Consider the following 26081-nt stretch of genomic DNA (forward strand, 5'->3'; position numbering starts at 1 on the left):
TATATATACTAAAGTTTGTAAATTTTATGCAATATCTTAGCGAACATGGCTTTGTGATGGATATGCAGACTGTTCTTCAGCTGAGGATGAGGTTGACTGCCATCTACAGTGCGACCCTGGGCAATTTTTATGTCCAACAAAGCAAAACGTCACTAACCTTAAGTCAGTAAAATTTAAAAACTATCTGCATTCATAGAATAATAGTTGATTGTAATCGTTTTCAGAATATGTGTGCATCAAAAACACGTCTGCGATGGCCATAGCGACTGCCCTTCTGGTGAAGATGAATTGAACTGTCCTGAGGAGCAGAGCTGTTTCGAACCTAAACAGTGTGAACAACTTTGTATAAAAACAAAAAAAGGTTCTGATGAGTGTGCCTGTCGACTTGGTTACCTTATGGATAAAAACAAAGTGAAGTAAGTGTTAAGGATACAAAATTTCGACCATATTTCTAAAGACAGTATTATTTGATTAGCTGCACCGATATAGATGAGTGCCAGTACCTGACTAGTCCTGTCTGCTCGCAAAAATGCCAAAATACACTAGGCTCATTTATATGCTCATGTGAAATGGGTTACATACTTCGACCAGATTTAAGATCTTGCAAAGCGTTAGGTGGCGCCATGACTCTGCTGGTAGCCAATCGTTGGGATATACGACGTGTTACGCTAAGCAATAATCGCTATACAGCTGTAGTTAAGGGATTGCACAACGCGATTGCATTAGATTTTCATTATCGCAGGGCTCTGATGTTTTGGTCGGATGTGTCTACTGATGTCATAAAAATGGTATACATGAACGGAACACGAGTTCGCGACGTCATTAAATGGGGCTTAGAGTCTCCTGGCGGAATAGCTGTAGACTGGATTCATGACTTACTATTTTGGACTGATTCAGGTACTCGACGAGTCGAGGTATCCAATTTTCAAGGCAATTTACGCACTGTAATCGCTTCCAATGATTTGGATAAGCCTCGTGCCATTGTTATCCATCCAGGCGAGGCATTAGCATTCTGGAGCGACTGGGGACCGAATCCAAAAATTGAGCGCGCTAATATGGATGGATCACAACGACAAGTGATTATATCAAATGGTGTAACCTGGCCAAATGGTCTAGCAATAGACTACCCGAATCGAAAAATTTATTGGGCCGACGCAAAGCAGCATGCGATAGAATGCTCAAATCTGGATGGCACTGATCGGATTAAAATTCTTAGCACCCATCTACCACACCCGTTTGCTTTGACCATCTTCGAAGACACCATGTACTGGACAGACTGGAACACAAAGACAGTATCTGCAGCTAACAAAATAACTGGAAGTGAATTCAGAGCAGTTCATGAAAATTTTCATTTTCCCATGGATATTCATGCCTATCACCCTGCGCGTCAACCTGAATACCCAGACCGTTGCCAAAAAGACCGAAGAGGCATGCGTGGTGGCTGTTCTCATTTGTGTTTGCCAAACCAAACGTCACGCCGGTGTGGTTGTCCCATCGGCCTTTCATTGAAGGATGATGGCAAGACTTGCAAAAGTACAGCAGATAAATTGGTTCTGGTAGCACGCCGTAAGGATATACGCTTAAGACAACTTAAAAACAATCAAGCAGAGCTAAGTGAGGTTGATATGATTGTTCCACTGGACAACCTTAAGCACGCCGTTGCATTAGATTGGTGCAGTGATACAGACTTCATTTATTGGACGGATGTAGAGCGTAGTACAATTAATAAGGCGCATATAAACGGCAGCTACCAACAGCGTGTGGTGCACTCAAACTTAGTTTCGCCTGTAGGGTTAGCCTTAGATTGGATTACTGATAAACTTTATTGGACAGACCCATCCACAAATCGTATTGAAGTGGCTACAACAAATGGGAAAATGCGTACGTTACTTATATGGGAAAAATTATACAAGCCCAGAGATATTGTCGTCAATCCCATAGGTGAGTTGAATAAAGTCAATTAATATTATATGTAACCTTTATTTCTTTTTTGTACCCAATGGTCGTGAAATAAAAAGTATTTGTGAAGCAGAAATTAATAGAAAAAACCAAAACTTTACATATATCTAAAAGTGAAATCTAACCATATGTATGGTTCAATCTGACAGTGTCCCTTGATCTCTCGGGTAACTGCCGAGCGTTATAGTCTCTGTATGAGTCGGATAAAGCCTGAATAAATTGGCCGAGCATTTCTTGGATGGCAAAATAAGTGGTCATATCGATCGTGAAATTCTACATGTGATGGTTTGCTCCCAACGCCTGTTTGTCTTTAGCTGGGATATTTCATGCTTAAGAAGCCTACATATGGCACAGCGGCATCGTTCCTATCGATGTTCCTATATCCGATTGAGTTCGTTGAGCTCAACGATATTGAGCCTAGTGTTTTAATCGTTTCTTGGCAGTTCGAGAAGAGTCCAAAGATAGTTTGGAGATAGTAGAGATGGCTTTTCTGATTTCTGCCGTCTAATTTTGAGTCATCAGGGTAGATTTGTACCGCAGTTGTAGGTCCTGGGTCGTACATGTCCCATTCTTAGCTTAGTGGGATAGATACCTGGAAGGTCATTGAGAGGTGTTCATTATGGATGCAGTAATCTTCCTTCTCGTGTATTTTCGGGAATCTTGCCAGGATTCTCGGGTGTCCAAGCGAGGATGGCTCTCATTTTTAGTTTCTCTCACTCAGAGAGAAGTTACAACCTTCTCCTTATGAGATCTACGGGGATAAGGTGTCCTGAGGTTGCGATGCGCTGACCTCGACTAAGCTTGCTTGGAAAAAACTTTCTAAGAGCTGTTTGCCATATCATCAATGCCTAAAGCAAGAATGGCCAAATACAATTGGTGAATAGTCACCGTTCTTTGTTCTATTTCAGTCCGATGTCTTTCCCATAGATGCAGAAGGCCACTGTGGACGTCTTTACCCTGTCCTCGGTGCTCAATTTCCAATCAAGTTTTCTTTCAAGGACTAGGTGTTGCTAAACACTTCCCTGCAGGGTCCATAATCGTGTGTAGCTTCAAACAAATTGTTTGGGTCCTATTTATAGCTGCATTTATTAGCTTTTCAGAATTACAAAGTTCGATACAACCAGATTTGAAATATTTAAGATATCACCATATAAAAAACGTAATAGCTCATTAAAAAATGCTGAGGCCCCAAATCTATCTGGAAAAGCCGGCTAAGTTCGAAACGTTCATAAAAGGTTCAATTTGGTTGCCTAATGTCTTGGTGGTCAGTATATAACTAAAAATATTCATTGTTGATCTTTGCTAAGTCGCTCTCGTCAGACACACAGCAGTCCAAGATATTATCCGATACCACAGAGCCTATGTCCGACATCGCGGTTTTCACTTCCGTCTGTGCAATTTACGGCCTGGCTCGATCTTGGCTGGCTTGCCATTGTAGTCAGGATTGTAGAAAACTATAGCAACTGGTTGTATGTCGTAAATGTCCTCGTTATAATCAGATTCCGAGTTGGATTCGTTTTCATATGAATATTTTTTTCGGTACCTGGAAACTCCAGAAGACTTAATACTTTTTTCGAAATAGGTCTTTGCTTTTTTCTTTAATTTATTTCAAACAGACTCTCAAGAGTAACGGATCCGAGAAATCTATCGCTCTGTGAAAAAGATCAGTCATAGTATTTATTCGACCACTTTTCCTTGCATTCCGTGCTTCTGAAGCTTTTTTACCTTAGCATCCAAGTGAAACCAACGTCGAATTGTTTATTTAAAAACTGTGGATCCACTACTTTACGAATCGTCTGGCAAACTGAGTAGCTCGAATAATTATGCATTTTTGGTAAATTGCTATTAATATAATGTGAACATATATTTAAAACTTTTTGCTTTGCTGAAGTTGGTAAAGGACGATACTAGTTTACTCTTTGCAAAAGCTCCTTTTTTCATCTTTATTCGTAGCCCTTATCATTCCAAATCCTTTCCTGAATATATTTTTTCCATATGCTCATTTTAATCTTATCATCTCCTTTCATATTCTATTTTTTTTATCTCTATGCTGTATAGGTACGTTCAGGAAAAATTCTAGAAACCGGATCCATGCATGTAGTGGACTTACCCCAAATTTCAATGCCTTAAGCTGAACTAAAATCGATCATTTCCAATATTTTTGTTGTGGAGGCACCACAGATTCGACAACATTGAGTAGGTTTAGTTCCAGCTAATATGTTTAGAACTTTCACATCTATAAGTGTCATATTCTTTTAATATGTCACTGCTATGTCACTGCTTCTCATCCAATTTATAAAAAAACGGTTTAAGTTTGTTAATTTAAAATCTAAATGATTTTTTTTTTTATTCATCAAGATGTTCCGATGAAAGGAGTCTATAGTTTGTGTGGGTTACAAATACTGAGTGATCCGAATGCTGTCCACAAGGTGTTGTATTTTAAAAGTTTGTTCAATACAAATTGGGAAATATAAGTATTTTCTGATATCGCTAAATACGAATAAAATATGTATTTTTTGTGTATTCCATGTTGCCGTAACATATTTCACTCACATTGATTTATTTAGTTAATGTTGGCATTAATATCTCTTATTTGAGGTCTCTGTTAAAAACCATGAAATCCATAGCTGCAAATTAATTTGATTTCAGAACTAGCCGGACACTGCTTGAAAACATCAAATTACAATTTAAATTTTCGATGTGCAGTATAAACCAAAAGATTTTGTAATTACACTGGAGCTGTAGTTTCCATTCCGTCTGTACTCACGGGCCTCCACTATAATTTGTCATTCATTACATGATTCAAGTTGGGATATATGTTGCTGTAATGACTTTTATTCAAAAGCCTGGTGTTCTAGTTTAAAGCAAGGGTAAGGCTAAGGTAGGCTAAAATTTCGATTCAGTTGATGTTGTCGTTTCTTTAAGGGTTTGCCACATCCTTCCTGCATCGTTTTGTAGAAAAAATTGCTCCAGCATGCATAAGAAGATTCGTGTTAAGATTATTTTTATTTTCAAGCTCAGACGCCAGTTTCCTTTTTTAATCTTATCCCTGCATTTGCGTTCCTGCGTCCCATTTTCTGTGGTATCTTAAAATTTTCATCAACAGTAATTGATATTTTAGACGCCAGCCATTTAGCATTCGATACAAATCGTACCAACATTTTATTGGATTTCGGAAGATTTCTTTTAATGACTGATTTGTTGTTGAATTTACTGTACATTTAACCTGAGACAGAATTTTTTGTAGATTTTTGCTGCGATTGATGAAGTTGCTATGAGAAAACTCAAACTTGAATAATTATTAAAAAATTGACAAAAAACGAAGGGGAACGTTGTGAGTTAATGCTGTGACCGCAACTCTACATTTATACCCGACACATAGTCAGTATGGCTACATTGAGCGCCAAAAAGTGTATGCGAGAGAGACAGAAAACATGTCTGAACGTGTCGTTGGGCACTGCGTAGCCACTGCAAATTGATTTGTTCCTTTGGCTATAAAAATGATCCGATCTGATCCAGATTCAGCAATCTGATAGATTTTCATTTTCTATGATTGTGCGTTTTTAGTTTCTCGAATCTTCAATATTGTGGATGCCACAGATTTTCGTCTTTTGTGGGGCGGAAGGGGGTGGGGCAAAATTTTGAAATACACTTGAGCAGGTTCGTTATCACAGGAGTGTGGATACCAAATGTGGTTGCTCTAGGTCTTATAGTCTCTGAGATATATAGGTTAGGTTGACCCGGACGGCCCTCAGCGGAGCCCCACATAGGCCAATATGGCCCTTAGTTGTCCAGATAGGGGGGTATGAACCGTCGCGGCAGTGTTTATGGGATTTTTTAAAGTCCTCGAGAATCGAGGTATTTTTCGCATAGGCCTGTAGTTGCTGTGGCGTCCTCTTGGAGGCATCTTCCGGTGATGCCAGCACCGGTGCGATCTGGTTCAGATTCTGCAGTCTAGAAGATATATTCATTCTCTACGATTCTGCGTTTTTGGTTTTTTTTTTTTCTTGGACGTTGACATGCAATGACTGCATCTTTCAAAAGGCGATGCAGTTACTGCACCGTCAAGTGGCCCGTGTGAAACCAGCAGAAGGCTGTTACGCGTGGATCCCAGGCAAAACGCAGCCCTCCTCCCGCCCAACCGACCGAGGGGCGCTGCCGCATGACGCACGGTGCGTAGCCGAACCGACCGCGAACATGCAAGAAAGATAGCTATTAGACTAACATTCGAGGAAAATTAGCGCTAAACTTACTAAGAAACTAAGCATGCAATCAAAATACAAATACCACTACAATTACTAATTACTAGAAAGGTGTGTAATGATTAGTAATTTAATAAGAGGAAGAGAATTAGTGGTGGATATAATATGGTAGAGGGAATTATAATCCGAGCATAAGACCCTAAACGGTTCATGCAGGGAGTAATTCGATCTACAAAGTGGAAGGAACAACGGTATAAAATTTCTAGTCAGTCTAATAGGAATCGTGAAGTTTTTGCGGCTCAACAGATCAGGGCTGTCTATGTCACCCCTGATCAAGTTGTGCATAAAAATCACACCAAGCATTTTTCAACGGTTAACTAAGAATGGGAGGGTTACTGCTAACATAACACCAAGATCATCCACCAGAGTAATTCTCTCAAGAGAACCTCCAAATAGGGTATAGGGAGCCAACAAGGAGCTAGAACGGTGAAATGTCATAACATTGCATTTCGAGGCATTAAGGTGTAACAAGTTTGCACATCACCATGACTGAAAGTTATTGAGATCGGATTGCAAGCGAGAATGAAATGAAATGTCCTTGTACTGGACACAGAGTTTAACATCATCCGCATACATAAGTACTCGAGAGTATGTTAATACCGAAGGCAAGTCAAGAGTGTGAAAAGTAAGGGGCCTAGATGGCTGCCCTACGGTACTCTAGAAGTAATCTTGACTGGTGAAGAGAGGAAGTTTTTGAAGAGGACTCAACTTCTCCACCTTCAAGTCTGCGGCTTTTATTCTGACTTATATAAAAGCATCTAGCCGGGAGACAAAAACCCACCATTGGTTTTGTGTGGTACCGGAACGGAACGTCCTTGGGGGCGGAAGGGGGTGGGGCGAAATTTTGAAATACACTTGTGCACCACAGGACTGTGGATACCAAATTTGGTTGCTCTAGCTCTTATATGTAGTCTCTGAGATCTGCTAAAAGTAGTAGGCAAAGCCGACCATGAAACGTGAGTGTTAAAGAGAGACAGAGCGAGATAGAGCAATTTTTCCTTCATTTAGGCTATAATAATGATACGATCTGGTTCAGATTCTGCAGTCTAAAAGATATTTTCTCTTTAAAATTGTGGATGCCACAGATTTTCGTCCTTTGTGGGGGCGGAAGGGGAAAAACACTTGTAACACCTGACATATTACAGAAATCTGGATACAAAATGTGGTTGTTCTAGCTCTTATAGTCTCTGAGCACTAGGCGCCAGTGCTGCTAACTTTAACAAAGACTTCGCAAGCCATACCTGTATATTTAAATAAAAACTAGTACACCTAATTCCGTTTTTACACGCTCTTTTTATATACGGTTTGGAAATAACACGGCTAGAAAATAAAATTTTTTAAATTTTTTAAACGATTTTATTCAATTCAGCACGGTTTAAAATAAAAACACATACAGCTCACAAGCAGCTAGAAACTGAAGTATCAATGCAATCAGACGTGATTAGTAAAGAAATTTTTCTATACGTACATTTTTCAGAGAAAATTTGTGAGTATCCGCTTGAAGCTCTAGAGGAAGAAAGTCCAACTTAATATGTCAAGGTTCTTGAAATACGCTGGGACACGGCTGTAGACGAGCTTTCCTTCAAGTTGACCTGACGCCCCAAGTGCTATGACAAAATGGATTTTGCTGTCTGAGCTTGCCAAGATCTACGATCCACCGGGGTTGCTTGCCCCCACAACTGTAATTCTAAATGTTCTCCTTCAAAATAGTTGGCTGAGCTCGGTCGAATGGAACGAATCACTACCAGCGCAGTTATGTGCACGTTGGCAACAGTTTGTAGCTGAAGATAATTTACCGGCACACGCCGCTCTAGGGTAATCAAACATGTCCAGATGGAGTTCTTCCAAATGGAGTACAAACAGCTGAGCACTGGACAAGCACTTTCTCAAAAATCCTAGTTGATTCGCTATGCTCCATTTGTTGACGACCAAGGAATTCTGCACGTAGGAGGACTCATTGGCAATTCGATGGCAACCTATGATGCAAAACATCCCATACTTCTTCCAAAGGAATCACCAGTCGCTATTTTACTAGCTAGACACCAGCACGTCACATCGCTACACGTTGGAGTCGAACTTATGTTCCACACGTTGAGACAGAAGTATCGGATCCTTGTGGCAGTCTGCCACGGTGGCCGTGTTCGAGTAAATCGCACTTAGTGATTTTGGTGCACCTTGGCTGTCGCTATTAATGTTTAGCTGGGTTGGCATAACGGAAACTGCTTGAAGGCAGCTCAGAGCCTCCCTGATTGCTATTACTTCCGCTTGGAAGAAGCTACAGTGATCTGGGAGTCTGAAGTAGTGCCTTCTGTTTAGCTATTCAGAGTAGATTTTTCCTCCGACCCTGCCGTCCAGCTTCGAGCCATCCGTGAAGATGTTTATGGCCCCATCTGGGCCTGAGAGTCGCTGGAGCCATTCGTCTCTGTGAGGGATGATTTTTTTGAAAGGAGTATCTGTGTATTCTCTTAGAACTTGGTAGTCCGTTTTGGCTGGGACGATATTGCTGTTGTTTGGATGGATGAGTGGCCTATGTGCACCCATTGTTCGGAGTCTCTTAGACGAATTGCTGCTGCTTCTGCCCGTTCCTTTCCTGCGAGGTCAAGGCTCTGGAGGCATAGGATGGCATTCAGCGCATCATTTGGGGTGGTGCGAAGAGCTCCGCTGATGCATAGGGCGGCAGTTCGCTAAACTTTGCCCAGTTGCTGTGATCACCCTTTTTGATAGGGCCGGCCACCACACCGTAACTCCGTAGAGTATTATTGGTCTAACTATAGCTAGATATATCTATTGGACTATGGTTGGGTTCTAACCCCATCTTAGCACAATAGCTTTTTTGCTTGTGTAGAGTGCAGTCGTTGCCTTCTTCACTCTATCTTTGACGTTCAGGTTCCAATTAAGCTTTTTGTCAATTACCAACCCTAAGTAACTGGAACCGCAACTGAAGGAGAGCCTGCATCCATTTAAAAAGGGGGGTTGAAAGGTTGAGACTTTATATTTATTTGGGAATAACACGATTTCGCGCAAGTTTGGGGGTATTTCCTCCAGAAGATAATTGCAACGTCGTCCACGTTGCAACTACCTTGCGAGGTGCCTCTGTTCCTGTTCCCTCCCCCAGGTCAGTCAGGGCTTGCGTAATGGCACCCTGTACGACGTTGTTAAAGGCTCCCCTCGATAACGAGAAAAGTTATAAATGAGTTTTCATTAGTTAAAGTTATTATTAATTTCTTGAAATGCAGAGATTTCTCTACCACTGAGCTTCCTTCATGAAGTGCCGTTTAAACGATAAACTGATTGGTCTAAAGTCGTTTAGGATTGAGGCTTTCCCTTCTTTGGGGATGAAGACTATCTTTGTCTTAAGCCACGCTTGTGGTATTGTACCCACTGCCAGTATCTTCCTGAAGATACATTGTAGCCAGTTTATGGCTATGTCCCCGGCCTTTTCCCCTTTTTCCCCGGCCGGACCTGGCGATTAGAACGGGTTGCGGTGTACTAATCAAAGTTACCAAAAGGGTTGTGCCGGCTCGATGGTTGTACACCCGAGGAAATGAGTATCGAGTAAAATGTGTATGGATTCCTCACTGGAGTTACTCTACGTGCCGTCATTCTTTTTAAGGTACGCCACCGAGGGAGTAGTTGTCGAAAGGATCTTGCGTAGCCTTGCGGCCTTTCACGTTTCCTTGATTTCAGAGCAAAATTTTTGCCAAAAGGCCCTTTTTGCTTTCGTAGATTCTTTTTTATACAGTGCCAGACTGATTTTATAGTCTTCCCAGTGCTTCTCCTCGTTATCGCTTTTAGCTCTGTTGAAGAGAGTCCTGCAGCTTTTACGTACTATATCTATTTTTTTTGACCACCAAGGGGGTTCCTTTTTTCCCCTAGGTTTATTTGTGGGACATGCTGCCGTGAAGGCTTTGTTGCATGCTTCCGTGAACCTGTTCACTAGACGATCTAGGTCGTCCATTGTGTCCGGGCCTGCCGTCAGAGAAGGAATGGTCCTCCAGGACTTTCCAAATCTTGACTATGTCTCACTAAGGTGAGGTCAATAATCTGCTGTCGATTTTTAATTCTAAAAGTAAGGTCGTTGCCCTGATTACAAATACAAAAATTTTAGTTTAGGATGAAGCTGAAAAGTGAGTCACTTCTTACATTTGTGTCCGAGCTTGGGTGTAGTGAGCGTTGGCATCGCAACCTTTTAGTAGGGGAGTCTCCGACCCCTCGCTGTAGCTGGCTAGCTTGCGAACGGGGTCATTAGGAGGATCACTTTTCTTATGGGCCATGTAGGACGACAACAGCCTTAGATGTGACCCTTGCAGCTTTAGGCTTGTCGCCGTGTAGTCGCCATCGAGCATCAGCTCTGTGTCCGACGAGACACCTTCTGGAGCCGGCTCCTGCTCGACTGGGTTATCGACAGGATGCGCCTTGCGCTTGTATATCTTAATGGTGCCTGAGCTTAAACCAAATTTCAGTCTTTTGGCAGCCTCTATCGGGGCCAGCGACTTCTTTATTAACTTGGGCAAGTCATCCCCCGCCACCTTACCAGAAGTTCGGGCAAGTTCGCAATATTGCTTAACTTCCTCTCCAAGGTGTCCTCTCCGAGGTGCTTTGCCACCCACCCCGGATTCGGGATGGGACTTCCTCGGGATCCCACAGTTACTTTCCACCTTTCCATGCTTAGGATTCATTGTTCACGAGTATAGGATATAAATATAGAGTTGCGGCCGTAGCAGCAACTCACAACGTTCCCCCTCGTTTAAAATCGGACTAACAATATATGTACATATAGAGAGTCTTGATAGTAAAATTTCTTTCACTACCTTTTTCTAGAAATTATTTTAGAAAAGGTAGAAATTATTATTACTTGTGTGTCAGTTAATTTGTTACTATTTTGTATTTAATATGCGTAACATTGCACTAAAAATTTCAATATTTTTATATTTCAGTATTTTTACTTTTCTAATAAAAAAACAAATATGATGCACATATAATTCTTTGTATGAGAGTATGAGCTTCCCTGCCTGACCCAGTTGTTATAATATCGCCCGACACTTTGAAGGTAGGAAATTAGTCGTTCAGGTATAGTGAGAGAAAGGGCTCGGGTTAATAATACAATTGTCGGATCCGATATAAAACACAGATATAGAGCACAGATGGTTGACTGTAGACAAGGACAAGGACAGGCAAGCCGTCAATAAAGTCATGTCGTGACATGGGTACTAAGCTATTACCTTCGATTACCGAAAACCCAACAGCACCTAGTGAGTTAAAATCAGTACGAACAATCACACATTTTTATCTGATAGCAATGAAGAAATGGTTTTTATGGCACACAAGTTCTGTTCGTATATCGTGATACCAGAAGACTGTGGAATATACAAAGAAGTGATGATGCCAGGAAGAATCAATTTAACAAGAGAACTGAAATTCTTTTTGAACAGGGAGGGACATATTTTCCGACGTGAAACTGAATCCGAACATTTTTCAACTTAAAGATAAACTCTCATACCTATACGTCAAGTACTGTCCTGTACTGCAAGGTAAAAATTCCCGGAACGCCTATTTATTGGTAGTGTGGGACTTAATGCTAAGACAGATCCAGCAAACGGAAACAGACAAGATAGAATAATTCTGGTGGTAATGTCTGAACCAAAGTCACACACTCGGCATCCGAATATGCAGTATCATCAGCGTTCTTTACCGCCAGAATAGAAAACGAGATAATTTTCTAATCAATCGGAGTTGAGCTTTCTGCTACCGGCTTGTAAGGGAAATTAGCACTAACAAGTCCCGCAGAGTCAACTTTTTGCGTCGGGGTGACCTGTGAGAAAAACCGTTTTGATGGTATTTATTGTGTAAGCTCTAACAACTAGCTTAAGCCAATCGTATTTTTCACACATGCATTTTTCTGCTTTTTTAAAAACAATCCAACCAAAATGATATCAATTGGTATTCAATACCCAATCTAATATAATACTTTTCGGTGGCAATAGAAGGCGCTGGCGATCCACCGACTCTGATCGCCGCTCTGTTTCACTAGGGCCTCTATCTCGATCCGGAGATCTGGGTTCTGCAGCAATACTCGTCTTATCCGTGGATCCAAGTAGATACTGCAAACGATTGCATCGCACCGATTTTTTTTGATCAAGAATAATGATTAAGTCTAAGTTTTATCAAATTACTCAAAAATAATGATTATCTGTGAAGAAAATCGTAAAAAATTGAAATATGTTCATTACCAAGTAATTTTTATTACATAACTTATAATGATTACGGTCCCTGCAAAATACGCTTCCACAGCTCTTATGAAATCATCATTTGATGAATAACGTTTTCCAGGCATGTATTTTTTTAGGTTTGGAAACAGATGGAAGTCGCTATGGTCTGGTCTGGCAAATACGGTGAATGCTCCAACAATTCAAACTTTAATTCATAGATTTTAGCCATTGTCAAAGTGCTTTCGTGACACGGTAGATAGATGAAGAAGAATTTTTTCTTCTGAAAACCGGTTCTTTTCTCACGAATTTTTTCCTTCAGCTGGTCTCAAAGGACACAGCCATATTACGAATTTATTATTTTACCAGTTTGCAAACAAAATTATTTTTGTATTTGAAAAAACTGATTCTAACAACTTCTTGACCGATTTCTGGACACTTACTCGTCTTAGTGATGAATCGTCGCACATAATCCACTGTATCCTTTCGATAACGGTGTAAATGTTGCTGAGAAAGTTTTTTTTCAATTTTTAGCGAATGTTGCACACATTTTGCACACAGCTCCCTGAAACTCAAACTTCAGTCAAAATAATCCATATACTGCCCACTGAGACGCTTAGGGCTGCTACTAAATCTCTTTCAGTCACTCGACGATTTTCCAATACTTTATCCGGTTTTTTTTCTACGATTTTTAGTGTTCCTGATTTTGTACGTCCTTCACGTGGATCGTCTTTCAGATCTTGTAAAACCATGTTTAAAGTAATTAAATTAAATTAGGCTCAGAGAACTTATAAACTTTCATTGTTCGTTCATAAATTTATTTTGGTACAAAAAAAAAAAAATCTATCACTGCACGGTACTTGATTTTTTACATTGTAAAAAAGTTCTATGGCACGTAGATACTATTTGATTAAAAAAAAAGATTTAAATGAAACTACACATACGGTTATATGACGGATGTACCAATATAAAAAAAATTTGGCTAGTCATATCGACTCTCTTTTCGAACCGCAAAACTTATTGAACACCCTTGTAAATTTATCAGCGTCGGGAATGAATTGCAGTAACTCAGCAGCAAGCTCCTTCAAGGAAAGGAGCAAAGGTGCCGCGCGGTCAGCTTCCGCCTAATTACTCAAAATTTCTGTTTTCAAATTTCGATTAAGGTGTTGCCATTGCTTTAACCCCCACGTTTAAACGTATGGAATTTTGTTTGATCTCATCATCCAAACGCTGAATTGCTTCAGAGTTTTCCTGATGTTTCTTATCAGCGTTGTCCTGATGTTTCTTATCACAGATACTATAAGAGCTAGAGCAACCTCATTTTGTATTCAGACTTCTGTGATATGCCACTGTTACAAGTATATTTCAAAACTTTGCCCCGCCCACTTCCGCCCCAACAAAGGTGGAAAATCTGTGGCATACACAATTTCAAAGATACGAGAAAACAAAAAAAAAGTGTATTTCAAAAATTCGCCCCACCCCCACAATCCTGTTAGATCTCACTGTTACATGTGTATTTCAAAATTTCGCCCCACCCCCTTCCGCCCCCACAAAGAACGAAAATCTGTGGCATCCACAATATTGAAGATACGAGAAAATTAAAAACGCACAATCATAGAAAATGACCAGATCTACCAGATTGCCGAATCTGGATCAGATCGGATCATTTTTTAGCCAAAAGGAACAAATAAATTCGCAGTGGCTATGCAGCGCCCGACAACACGTTCAGACACGTTTTCTGTCTCTGACTATGTATCGGGTGTAAATGTAGATTTGCGGTCGCAGCAGCAATACACAACGTTCCTCCACGTTTTTATTTGTTTTTCTTACGGAAAGAAATCACATCCGTACAATATTAGGCAAATAGGCAATTATCTTAGTCGGAGATCAGTTCCAAACTTGAGATATTATTCTCCATCGACGAAGCAATCAATTGAGTTATTTATTTGCCTGCTATTAGATGATCAAACCTTGGACGACGTACAGTGGCGAGCACATTTCAGTTTAAACGCCTGTAAAATCTTTAAAAATGCATCAATCCTCCAAGAACAATAACTCCAATTCAAAGGGGATTCAAAAAGGATCCCCTCTTCTTAAGAGATTTTAATTTTTTCCAAAAAGTCCATGCATCCACTTTTGCACGTTTTAAATTTATTTACTTTAATAGTTTTTTTTAAATATTTGTTCCAAAATGGGCTGCGTGAAGCATGTAGGTTGAACATTCAGAGGACGGTGGGATGTAAGAACACGATATAAATAGATTTATTGAGGAGAGTCGTAGTTTAACTACTATAATTTCAATTTTGTTATGCGCTTCGACAGAAAAAAGTTGATATGTTATGTCAGAACGGACAGCAATCAGGACACCACCACCACGAGATGGACGATCCGATCTATAAATGTTAAATTTGTCAATAAGGATCTCGGAATCAGAGATTGGGGAATGAAGCCAGGTTTCGGAGAAAGCGATAATGTCGGCCTCAAAAGTTTCACTATCAGTATTTAACTTGTTGAGCTTGCTGTCAAAACCACGAACGTTCTGATAGGTAATCTTTAACGTACTAGGAGAAGCTAGTTTTTTGCTACAGAAGATGTAGCATACGAAGATGGAGTAGAAAGAATACCAAATCGATGTTCAGGGCTAGTGGGACGATTTGTAAATAGGTGACAAATCGTATGCACCGGCCAGAAAGAGGGGTCAAGCAAACTATTTACAAGCTTATCCGGGACGAGAATTTTAAAAGAGGAGATGTTTCGCTTGACTTTGAAGTTAAATTTGGTAACTACAAGACCCGCAGAACTATCTATGTTGAGCTTTGACAATATGAAGTTCCGAACCATAACCTCCGTAGCCGATGCCATTAGTCGAGAGACGAAAATAGGTTTTACAGGAGCAACCGCACTAAGAACAGATAGAGGGGTCACAGAATTATTTGTTGAGACGGGAGCAGTGGACGTAGAGGCCCTTACTCTTCACACTCTTTATTAATGACTTTCCATCAGTATAAACATACTCTCGAGTACTTATGTATGCGGATGATGTTAAACTCTGTGTCCAGTACAAGGACATTTAATTTCATTCTCGCTTGCAATCCGATCTCTTGGTGATTCCAGATGACGTCTTCAGCACAGCAACTCGGGAAACGCCATTTCGTCCAGGCAAAAGCTCGCCACTCTCGCCAGTGGCCACTTCATGGGAGGAAGATTCTCATCCTTGACAAGAACCAAATCTGCGACTGCTAAACTGGGCTTCGCAGTGCGCCACTTTGAGCGCTGATGCAGTGACGTGATGTACTCCTCCTTCCACCGGGACCAAAAGAGCTGCTGCAGGTATGAAACGCGCTGCCAGCCGTCCAGGCGATCAAAGTTGAGCTGCGCACCATTCAAGAAATGCGCTGGAGTTAGAACATCTAGATCGGCAGGGCTCTCTGAAATTGAAACTAAAGGTCTTGAATAAATCACTGCCGTGATGTGGCACAACAGCGTCCGCAGCTCGTCAAATCCAAGAACCAAGTCGCCTATCGCACGGTAGAAGTGGTACTTGGCCGTCTTCACTGCAGCCTCCCATAGACCACCAAAATGAGGAGAGCGCGGAGGAATGAAATGCCAGTCCATAGCCTCGACCAAGGAAAAATCCAGCAGTGCCTTCTGATGGTCATCGCTGAGGACCAGGCGCTTTAACTCCATCAGCTCATTCTTAGCGCCGAAAAAATTGGTTGCGTTGTCTGACCAAATTTGCCGCGGCTTTCGTCTGGTACATATGAAGCGCTTTAGTCCATGAAGAAAAGCAACTGGATAAGTCCTTTATCAGCTCCAGATGAACAGCCTTGGTAGCGAAACAAATGAAGACGCAGACGTAGCACTTGATTGGAGCCTTGTTGCGTGCCTTCGGTTTGTAGAAAAACGGCCCACAAAAGTCTACGCCTGTGATCTCAAAGGCATGAGAACCATCGAGCCGCTCCTTTGGAAGATCCGCCATAATATGCTCCAATACCCTGAGCTTCAGTCGAAAGTATCTTATGCACTTGTTTACTGCCTTGTTTACCGCCTTCCTCCCCACAATAGGCCAACATTGGGATCGAATTAGTCCAAGAAAAGCTCGAGGACCAGCGTGCAGATTCCGCTCATGAAAATGGGAGATTATTGCAAGAGTCAGTGGATGGCTGCTGGGCAAGATGATTGGATGACGGCCATCAAAATCCAACGAAGAGTTTTTCAGTCGACCATCTACCCTGAAAGGTCCAAACTGATCCATGAATGGCGACAACGATGCAGTCGAGCTCGATGAGGAGACTGCTCCCCTTGCCTGCAGTGACTTCATGTCCGCCCATAGCTGGGTACGCTGGACTAGTCGGAGCAATACCTGGGTTCCATGTTCAATGTCTGAGAAAGTGAGTCCAGGGTGCCGAATTCGGTTGCAAAACTTGTGAATGTATCCGAAAACGCGTTGCAAAGAAGCAAATGAATTCGCATACTTGGAATCAGCAACAATGTCCATATAGGGCGATTTAACCAGAAGAGCCTTCCGACGAAGTTCAAGGGCTGGCTTATCAGGTAGCACAGTGGGTGGCCAGTCATCTGAGGAGCCGCAAAGAAATGGAGGACCATGAGCCCAAAGAGGTGACTCATTCAGCTCAGTCGGATGACCCCCTCGAGACAGAATGTCGGCTGGGTTTAAAGCTGTAGGAACATAGCGCCATTCCATTTTTTCGGTCATTTCCTGAATCGTTGACACTCTATTTGCAACAAATATATTAAATCTTGACGGCTCGTCCCGAATCCAAGAGAGCTTAACGGCAGAATCACACCAACAGTAACACCTTCCCTTGAAGACATTCATTCCAGCTATCTCAGATATGAGCCGAGCCAGCAACTCCGCTCCACAAAGCTCCAATTTTGATACTGTAAGTGTCTTTAAAGGAGCCACACGAGATTTGGCACAAAGAAAGTGACTGCTGGAGTGCCGACCCTTGGACACGACATAAATGCATGCACCATAAGCCTCGATGCTGGCATCGCAAAATCCGTGAATTTCCAGCGTAGAGTCTGGAAGGAGTACAAGCCGAGGAAATTCAAGTCGACGACCAAAACTGACCAAAACTGGTGCATATTTCCTGCCACTCGGTGTTCAGTGCGACTGGAAGGCTTTCATCCCAGGACAACTTCTCTTGGCACAAACGCTGGTGAAAGATTTTGGATTAAGTAATTACGGGACCAGCTAGTCCGAGAGGATCGTAGAATCGCGCTATAGATGACAAAACAGAGCGCCTGCAAGAATTCGAAGAAGATTGTAGGGCCGAGAACGAAAAGAACAGTGGATCAGAAACCGGATCCCAAGCAAGTCCTAAAGTTATAGTCACATTGCTGTCATCGTCGAACTTCAAAAATGTTTCCTTGTCCTCTTCCAGAACTCCATCCAGTACAGCAGGCACGTTCGAGCACCATTTCCTCAATCTGAACTGACCTCTAGACTAAATTCCAGTAGTTTGCTTCAGAATTCGGATAGCCTCTTTCTGAGAGCTGGTTCCAGATATCAAGTCATCCACGTAGAAGTCACGGCGAAGGATTTCAGCTCCAACTGGAAACGCCATCTGCTCGTCCATTGCCAACTGATGCATCGCTCGCACAGATAAATAGGAGGCAGGCTTCGTCCCATAAGTAACGGTGTCCAATTGAAACACACGCAAGTCTTCTTCCCTGGAGTTTCTCCACAGAATACACTGCAAGTTGCTATCCTCGGTCGAGACTCTTACACAACGATACATCTTACAGATATCTCCCGTAATCGCAACGGCGTATGACCGAAATCGAGCAAGAATATGAAACAGTTTGGGTTGGATTACGGGACCAGCCATTAAAACGTCGTTCAGGGAATATCCAGATGAGGTTGAAGCGAATCCATCAAAAACGACGCGAAGCTTGGTCGTAGAACTATCTTCCTTCATGACGCAATGGTGAGGCAAAAAATATCGGCAGTTGCTGATTGACTGGGTAGGAACCTGAGACATATGGCCTAAATCAAGGTACTCCTTTATAAATGCTGCATACTGAGATTTAACATCAGGGCGACGATCTAACTTTCTCTCAAGGGTCAGGAATCTACGAAGCGCTTGATTGTAAGATTCTCCCGAAATCCAAATTATATTTAGCTGGCAGACGAGCACAATAATCGGGAACAAAGTGTGCTTCACAATCTAGCTCTTCTTTGGTAGACTTTACTATTGGTTCGATGCAATTTTCTACCTCCCAAAACCTCCGAAGAAACACCTCAAGCCGATCCTCTGAACTATTATCCTCAGCTGCTACGGCCCGAACGCGAGAGACCATCAAAGAAGAACCTTTTAAACGAGAACAACCTCCAGACACGACCCATCCCAAGCGCGTTTTCTGAATTGAAGGCAATCCTGGCAGTAGTTTGACCTGACCAGCACAAAGGAGTTCGTAAAACAGGCTTGCGCCAATTAACAGATCGACGCGCTGCGGCCTAAGAAACTCCGGTATGCTAATGGTATGTTCGATGGAATGTTCCAGTTTTGAGTGTCAATTCCAAAGCTTGGCTGACGATCGGTTATGCTAGAGGCTACAATAGCAGTGATGAGAGTTGATTATTGCGATGAGCAAGAGTGCAGGCTAAGGTTGACCGAAGATCCATCCGTGACGAAGCTAGAGTCGCCTATTCCCGAGACTGCCGTCAATGATTTCATTTTTCGAAGCTGAAGCTGATTCGCGAAACGAGAAGTTATTAGATGCAACTGGAACTAAAACTCCGGAAGGATTTTTGACCAAGGCCGTGGCCGTGGCAAGTAGAACAACATCATTACTGAGATCTTGGGCAATAGGGGCAGACGAGGTAGACGCTGAAGTAGAGGGCTCAGTGGTATGCTCAGACGGCGTAGACTCAGACAGCGCAGACTAAGATGGAGTATACGGCGCTGATTTCCCTTGGACTGCAGTATGTTCAGGGCTACCAAAATGAAGGAGGGTATGGTGTCTACCCCCGCAGGTACGACAGTTGCTCGAGGTGCACTGTAGTAATCGATGCCCTGTTCTGAGACAATTTATACACAACGAAAGCCGCTTGGCTTCTTTATGGCGATTTGTGGGGGACAGCGCTTTAAACTTCTGACAGTGCTGGACCTCGTGAGCAACATCGTTGCACAGCGCGCAGCGTGCTACGGTTTGGTTCGTTTTAACCAATGTGGACCTAGAATTATTCTGCTTTCTACTTCTGCCCACCTGACTGCTCAACGCATAGCTTGCCATAGAAAAGTCCATCGTCTCCAATGATCTGCATCGCTGCTCCAAGAACGAGGCCATAGACTCCCACGACGGAATTAATTTTGCGAATGCGTGGTCGTTGAATCGTTCCTCCCACTTCTCTTGGCTCGCTGGATCCAGTTTTCGGAGAAGCTCCTGCACGACGATGCATCCTGCGATCTGCTCAGTGGTGCCCAAACCCTGGAGCGCGCGCATATGTGAATTGAACTTGCCTGAAAGCTCCCGAAGCATGACCACTGACCCAGGTTCCACAGCCTGGAGCGCCAAGACCTCATTAATGTGTGCCTGAAAGACCAATCGCCGATTATTGAATCTGTTTTCCAATAAATCTAATGCCACAGCATAATTGCCATCTGAGATTTCCAGCGACCGAACAGTCTCCAATGCCGGATCCCGCAGACAGGAACGCAAATGCTGGAGCTTTTCTATGATTGTTAAGTCCGGATGGCTGTCGATGATGGTGGCAAACATTGAATAGAAGTCCGTCCAGTTCGCATACCCGCCGCTAAACGTCGGCAATTGTATAGGAGGCAGGGATGGTACTTGTCTACGGTGAGGTAGAAATTGCGAGCCGGCAAACTCAACCGTAGTGTTTCCTCCAGCCAAGGTAGAATGAAACGGCATGCGGCCGCTACTCTTAGCCATTTCCCTCATAATCGCCGCCTTCAGCGAGCTGGCAAGTGACTCAAAAATGTCACACAAGCCACTGTGAATTTCGCTTCGATCCAATTCCTCAAGCTCGCCGTGAAACATCTCAAATTTGCTGATCAACTTCTCGACTTTCTCTTGCTTTACCACGAGCATGTAGTAGTCACAGTCCGACGACTCATTCTGCCAAGCGGTAGCTAACCTTTTCATTTTCTCGCATAGTTCCGTTGACTAAAGCTTCAAAAAAGACACCCTGTTTTGCTCACTGGTCATTGGAATTTCGTTAGCAGCATTAATTTCCATGGTAGCGACAGCGTTAGCCGAAAGACCAACGTCTCTAGCGGGAAGATGATCGCAAAAAGTAACACGAGCAATAGACGACAATAACCGAGCACAGCAAGCGAACAGCTATGTACAAACCGTATGTACAAAGGCAGCCGGTGTAAGAAACGTTTCTTGCGGGAAGATGACCGAAAAGAGAAGCGCAAGCAGCTACGTGCACTACCGAATATGCTGGGGAGGCCGGTGTATATATGTATGAATAACTTATGTGGTCGATGACACTGGTTGAGATGGCAATTAGCTTAGATCTTTGAATGCTATATTAGTTTGTGATTTCACTGATGGATTATTTATTGCACAATCACGTCGGGGTCACCAAATGTTAAGCTATTAAGCGTTTTTAATAACTGTTGCAATTTTTGAAGTTAATGAAAGTCGAGAGGTTCTATATAATTCACAATTCATTTGCATAGGTAAACCAACTTATCGCGTATGTACAATATGGGGATGATTGGGCGAACGATTGATGCGACGATGTTAATCTAATAGCTGCGACGATTAACTCAAGACTGACAATGCAAGGACTGACGGGCCAAATTGCCGGGCCCTATGCAGCAAGCTTAGACGCGAGCGAGAGAGTAGGATAGCCCGAGAGCGTTAGAGCTGCTCGGGACCGCTGTTAAGCCGAGTACGAGAGATTGCGATATAAAGAGACGAAAGAATTCCGCTGCATGTGCATATGCGGTAGCAAATGATCTTTACAGTGGGGGCATTGGAAATGACAACAACAAAATGCATTTCCTTTGGGCCGCACCACTGACAATAATTTACAATATTTAAGCTGCTTGACCCGACAATATGGTAAAGGCAATTATAATCCGAGCATAAGACCCTAAACGGTTCATGCAAGGAATAATTCGATGTACAAAGTGGAAGGAACAACGGTATAAAATTTATAGTAAGGAATCGTGAAGCTTATGCGGCTCAACAGATCAGGGCTGTATATGTCACCCCTGATCAAGTTGTGCATAAAAATCACACCAAGCATTTTTCTACGGTTAACTAAGGATAGGAGGTTTACTAATAGCAGTCTACTAGAGTAAGATGGGAGTCTCACACCTGCATCCCAGTTAAGGCCCCGCAGAGCAAAGAGTAAAAAGTTTTTCTGTACTGATTCTATACTGTCCTGGTGTACTTTGTACTGAGGGAACCATACACAGGAGCCGTATTCTAAGATCGGGCGAACAAGCAAGGTATAGAGAGTCTTTGTTATATAGGGGTCGTCAAATTCCTTTGACCACCTCTTTATAAACCCAAGCACGCCCATGGCCTTACTTACCATGGTAGAAATGTGTTCGGAAAAGTTTAGCTTTGGGTCTAACATAACACCCAGATCATCCACCAGGGTAATTCTCTCAAGAGAACCACCAAATAGGGTATAGGGAGCCAACAAAGGGCTAGAACGATGAAATGTCATAACTTTGCATTTCGAGGCATTAAGGTGTAACAAGTTTGCACAACACCATGACTGAAAGTTATTGAGATCGGACTGCAAGCGAGAATGAAATGAAATGTCCTTGTACTGGACACAGAGTTTAACATCATCCGCATACATAAGTACTCGAGAGTATGTTAATACTGAAGGTAAGTCATTAATAAAGAGTGTGAAGAGTAAGGGGCCTAGATGGCTGCCTTGTGGTACTCCCGAAGAAACCTTTACTGGGAAAGAGAGGGAGTTTTTGAAGAGGACTCTTTGAGACCTAGAACAAAGATAGCTAGAAATCCATCTCAGGAGGTTGGGCGGAAACCCTAAAAGGTGTAGTTTATGCGCTAAAAGGGAATGGTTTACAGAGTCGAATGCTTTACTAAAGTCGGTGTAAATAACATCCGTCTGTAAGTTACCTTGAAAGCCTTTAATAATGAAAGAGGTAAACTCTAACAAGTACGTGGTGGTTGATCGGCGCCTTATAAATCCATGCTGAGTTGGAGATATAAGTGACTTGCAGAGATGTTGCAAGTGCGGAGTTAAAACCTTCTACAACATTTTGGGAATAGCGGATAACTTTGCTATACCTCTATAATTTTTTGCATCAGACTTGCCACCTTTTTTATGGAGAGGAATTATAAACGACTCCTACCAGATCGGGGGGGAAGCAAGAAGAATCGATGGATGAATAATTAAAATTAGATTAGTGAATAGTTTAAGCAAGGGTCCACACAGAGCCTCGGCGCAGTACCTGAGAACACAACCTGAAACCCCGTCTGGACCCGGTGAAAACACCGGCTTAACTAGTCAACGATCATGAAGTAAAGAACATTCACTTAACAAGGGACTGAAAATGCCATTCGACCTCGGTAAACCGTATGGGTACGGATGATCAGAGTAGAGCTTTCCTCAGAATGGGTGGTTTGGAAAAATTGGGCAAAAAAATCGGCAATTGCCTGATCATTATTTTCCGACGTATTACAAAATGATAGCGAGGATGGGTGTGCGGACGTTCTACGCTTACTGTTTACGAAGCAGTAAAAATGTTTAGGGTCCTGAGAAAAACGTATCCTGCATCGAGATAGGTAGTTCTTATAGCATTGTGCATTAAGAACTGAAAAGTTTGACCGAGCTGTTACATAGAGAGAGTGAGAAGTAGGAGAACCAACTTCTTGAAATTTTATATAAAGTCTAGATTTTAAGTTTTTTAGGCTGGATAACTCTTTGGTAAACCAAGGGGGTTTTCCAGATCTTATCGGACAAGAAAGCGGGACACAAGAATCAAAAAATGTGCCAAGAGCATTATAAAAAATGTTTGTGCCTTTTATGACATCAGTGCACAAGTACAAAGCGGACCAATCAAAATCCCTAATGAGTTTATTAAGCTTCGTAAGCTCGGCTTTACGAAAGCAACGGACACGTTCAGGTGGCCTACTCGACCGATCCAATACAGTTTGTCCAATATCTAGCGATACTTCTAAAGTAGGATGGTAGGCGTCTTCAGGTATAGTGAGCGGAAGGGCTCAAGATCAAGCAATCGACCAAAGGAATTTTTCACATGGTTGACTTGAGACAGGGACAGGTCAAGCAAGCCGACAACAAAGTCATGTCATGACATGGGCACTAGGTTACTAGACTCGTTTACCGAAAACCAAACAGTTCCTGGCAAGTTGAAGTCACCAAGAACTATCATATGATCTTTATCTGATAGCGAGGAAGAAACAGCGGTTAAAGCGGACAAGTGCTGCTCATATACGAAATATACGAGCAAGTAATGAATATAGTGCAAGCGGGAAGAATCAGGAATTCCAGTTCCGGTTGAACCTGGACTGTGAAGTGTTTCGACGTGAAGATAGAGTCCACTGCAATCAGAGCCCCTTCTGCACGTCGAGACGAACGGTCCTTTCTAAAAGTTGTGTACCGACCTGCCAAAACCTCGGAACTAAGAATGTCCGGCTTTAACCAGGATTCAGTAAACACAATAACGTGGGAAGCAAATGCAACACTATCCCGGAAAATAATGCTGAGTTTACTACGTAAACCTCTAATATTCTGATAAGTTACTAAAAGAGAAGTTAGTTTTTTGGATGGGTGGAAGCAGGACGGGACGATGAGGAAGAGAAAGATGAGGTTGAGGATGGCACACTGGAATGATTTGTAACAGTTATGTGGGGCCTATTCTTCTTCTTAGCCTTAAACTACTTCACCACCAAATGCTTTGGCCAAAATTTGGCGGAGCAAATGGTGTCAAATTGAGTTGGGGAGATGCTTATCTTAAACGAGGCTATCTCCCTGGCATAAGAGAAGTTAAATTTCTCCACCTTTAATCCCACGGCTTTTATTTTGCTTTGAATAAAAGCAATTACATCATTAGATGTGAAGTCAGGGGCCAGCCGTGAAACAAAAACCTGTCGTTTTGGTGGGACTCCCACCAGTGGTTTAGTCACTACAGGCCTAATACCTGTAGTGGCAATATCCGGAGGTCCGGAACTTCTGATCACTGGTGGGATCGGAATAGACGGGACAGCTAGCGAGCTTGCGGACACCACGGACACGGACGCTGCAGACGTTCTTGGCTGCACGTTCTCCGAAGCGATAAATTCGGCTACCGAATCTGCATCGCCAGCAGCTGTCGTTGCCCTTGGAGTGGCAAACGAGATCAACTGCTGCATACTTGGAGTGGTCGGAGTCAGTTTTTCAGCCGCGAACGGCTGAGTGACGGCTGGTACTTGCAGATCTCGCGGAGTGACCCTTTTACGCCTCATTCAGACTCATTCAGCAGTTGCAGACTGCCAAATTGAGATTCCATGGCTAGGAGCCGATCGTTCTGCTTTTTAAAGCCAACGGTCAGCTCCTTAAAGCCCTTCCGCGTTGGCCTCATAATAGCCACCATATCATTATCCACCGCACGGCATGCCTCGCAACTGTAATGCAACCCATTACGTTTGGCTATAGCATCACTCACGAGGCCAGAAAATCCAGCGCATTTTGCGTGCACTACGCCGTCGCAGAGCCAGCAGGGGACATTCGGCTGATCGTGGGTCATCTGCTTCTTACAAGTTTTTTTAGCGCAGACCACAGCGTATTCCATTTTTATACCCGATACTCAAAATGAGTATTGGGGTATATTAGATTTGTGGTAAAAGTGGATGTGTGTAACGTCCAGAAGGAATCGTTTCCGACCCCATAAAGTATATATATTCTTGATCAGCATCAATAGCCGAGTCGATTGAGCCATGTCTGTCTGTCCGTCTGTCCGTCTGTCCGTCCGTCCGTCTGTCCGTCTGTCCGTCCCCTTCAGCGCCTAGTGCTCAAAGACTATAAGAGCTATAGACTATATAAGTATCGGGTATAACTGTAGAGTTGCGGTGTCCGCAGCAACTCACAACGTTCCCCCTCGTTATTTTTTATTTATTTAAAAATTTGCAACAAAAAAATTTCAAACAAATCGGTATCAGACCAATGTGGCAGACAACGCTCAAGAGCAGGTTGGAGAGCGGTTATAGCGAGAGCTACTAAACAGAGAGCGCTATTGCTCAGAAAGTTTAAAGAGTGAGTTTATTGAGTGATATCGTTGAACGTTGTTCGTCATGAAAGCCTTAGTTCATCGTCTAATTTAGCAATGTGGTGCCTGCAAATCCCAAATAGCTCGCGTAGCTGCGGAGGCTCGGGAGTTTGTACAGTCATGTGCTTCTGGGCAAACATTAGAGAATAAGTTGGACTGACTGGTTGCAACTTTCAACAGCTTTTTGGAGCTCTCTGAGAAGTTGAGCAAACACTGTGGAACGCATATTTGGTGGAAAAACTCAACTTCTGGAGAAGATTCGGGATACAGCAGTAACAGCAAAGCTGCATATTGAAAAAATACACATTCCGACGTTTTCGGGCAGATACGAGGATTGGTGTCAGTTTAGTGAATTGTTCGGATGGCATGGGAGAAGCTCGATAATCGTTATAAGA

General features: G+C 42.7%; 1 protein-coding gene and 1 long non-coding RNA gene across 7 annotated transcripts in view; one reads left to right on the plus strand and one right to left on the minus strand.

Annotated features, from left to right (window-relative positions):
• Window positions 1-26081, plus strand: part of LOC117186153 (low-density lipoprotein receptor-related protein 4-like) — a 115818-nt gene that overhangs the window by 51655 nt on the left and 38082 nt on the right. For 5 of the 6 annotated variants that reach the window (XM_033386352.1, XM_033386353.1, XM_033386354.1 and 2 more), the window contains 3 exons: window positions 41-162; window positions 225-416; window positions 476-1941. In XM_033386352.1, the coding sequence (XP_033242243.1) occupies window positions 41-162; window positions 225-416; window positions 476-1941 (1780 nt within the window). Of the gene's footprint in view, window positions 1-40; window positions 163-224; window positions 417-475; window positions 1942-4017; window positions 4118-26081 lie in introns of those variants that run through there. The other variant, XM_033386357.1, reaches the window with a different exon arrangement.
• LOC117186157 lies at window positions 1974-5237 on the minus strand. Its single transcript, XR_004471287.1, has 3 exons — window positions 4513-5237; window positions 4070-4449; window positions 1974-4009 (listed from the first exon to the last, which is right to left on the minus strand). It is a non-coding gene; the product is annotated as an uncharacterized LOC117186157 (long non-coding RNA).

Source organism: Drosophila miranda, chromosome XR (genome assembly GCF_003369915.1).
Source record: "Drosophila miranda strain MSH22 chromosome XR, D.miranda_PacBio2.1, whole genome shotgun sequence".
NCBI classification, from domain to species: Eukaryota; Metazoa; Arthropoda; class Insecta; order Diptera; family Drosophilidae; genus Drosophila; species Drosophila miranda.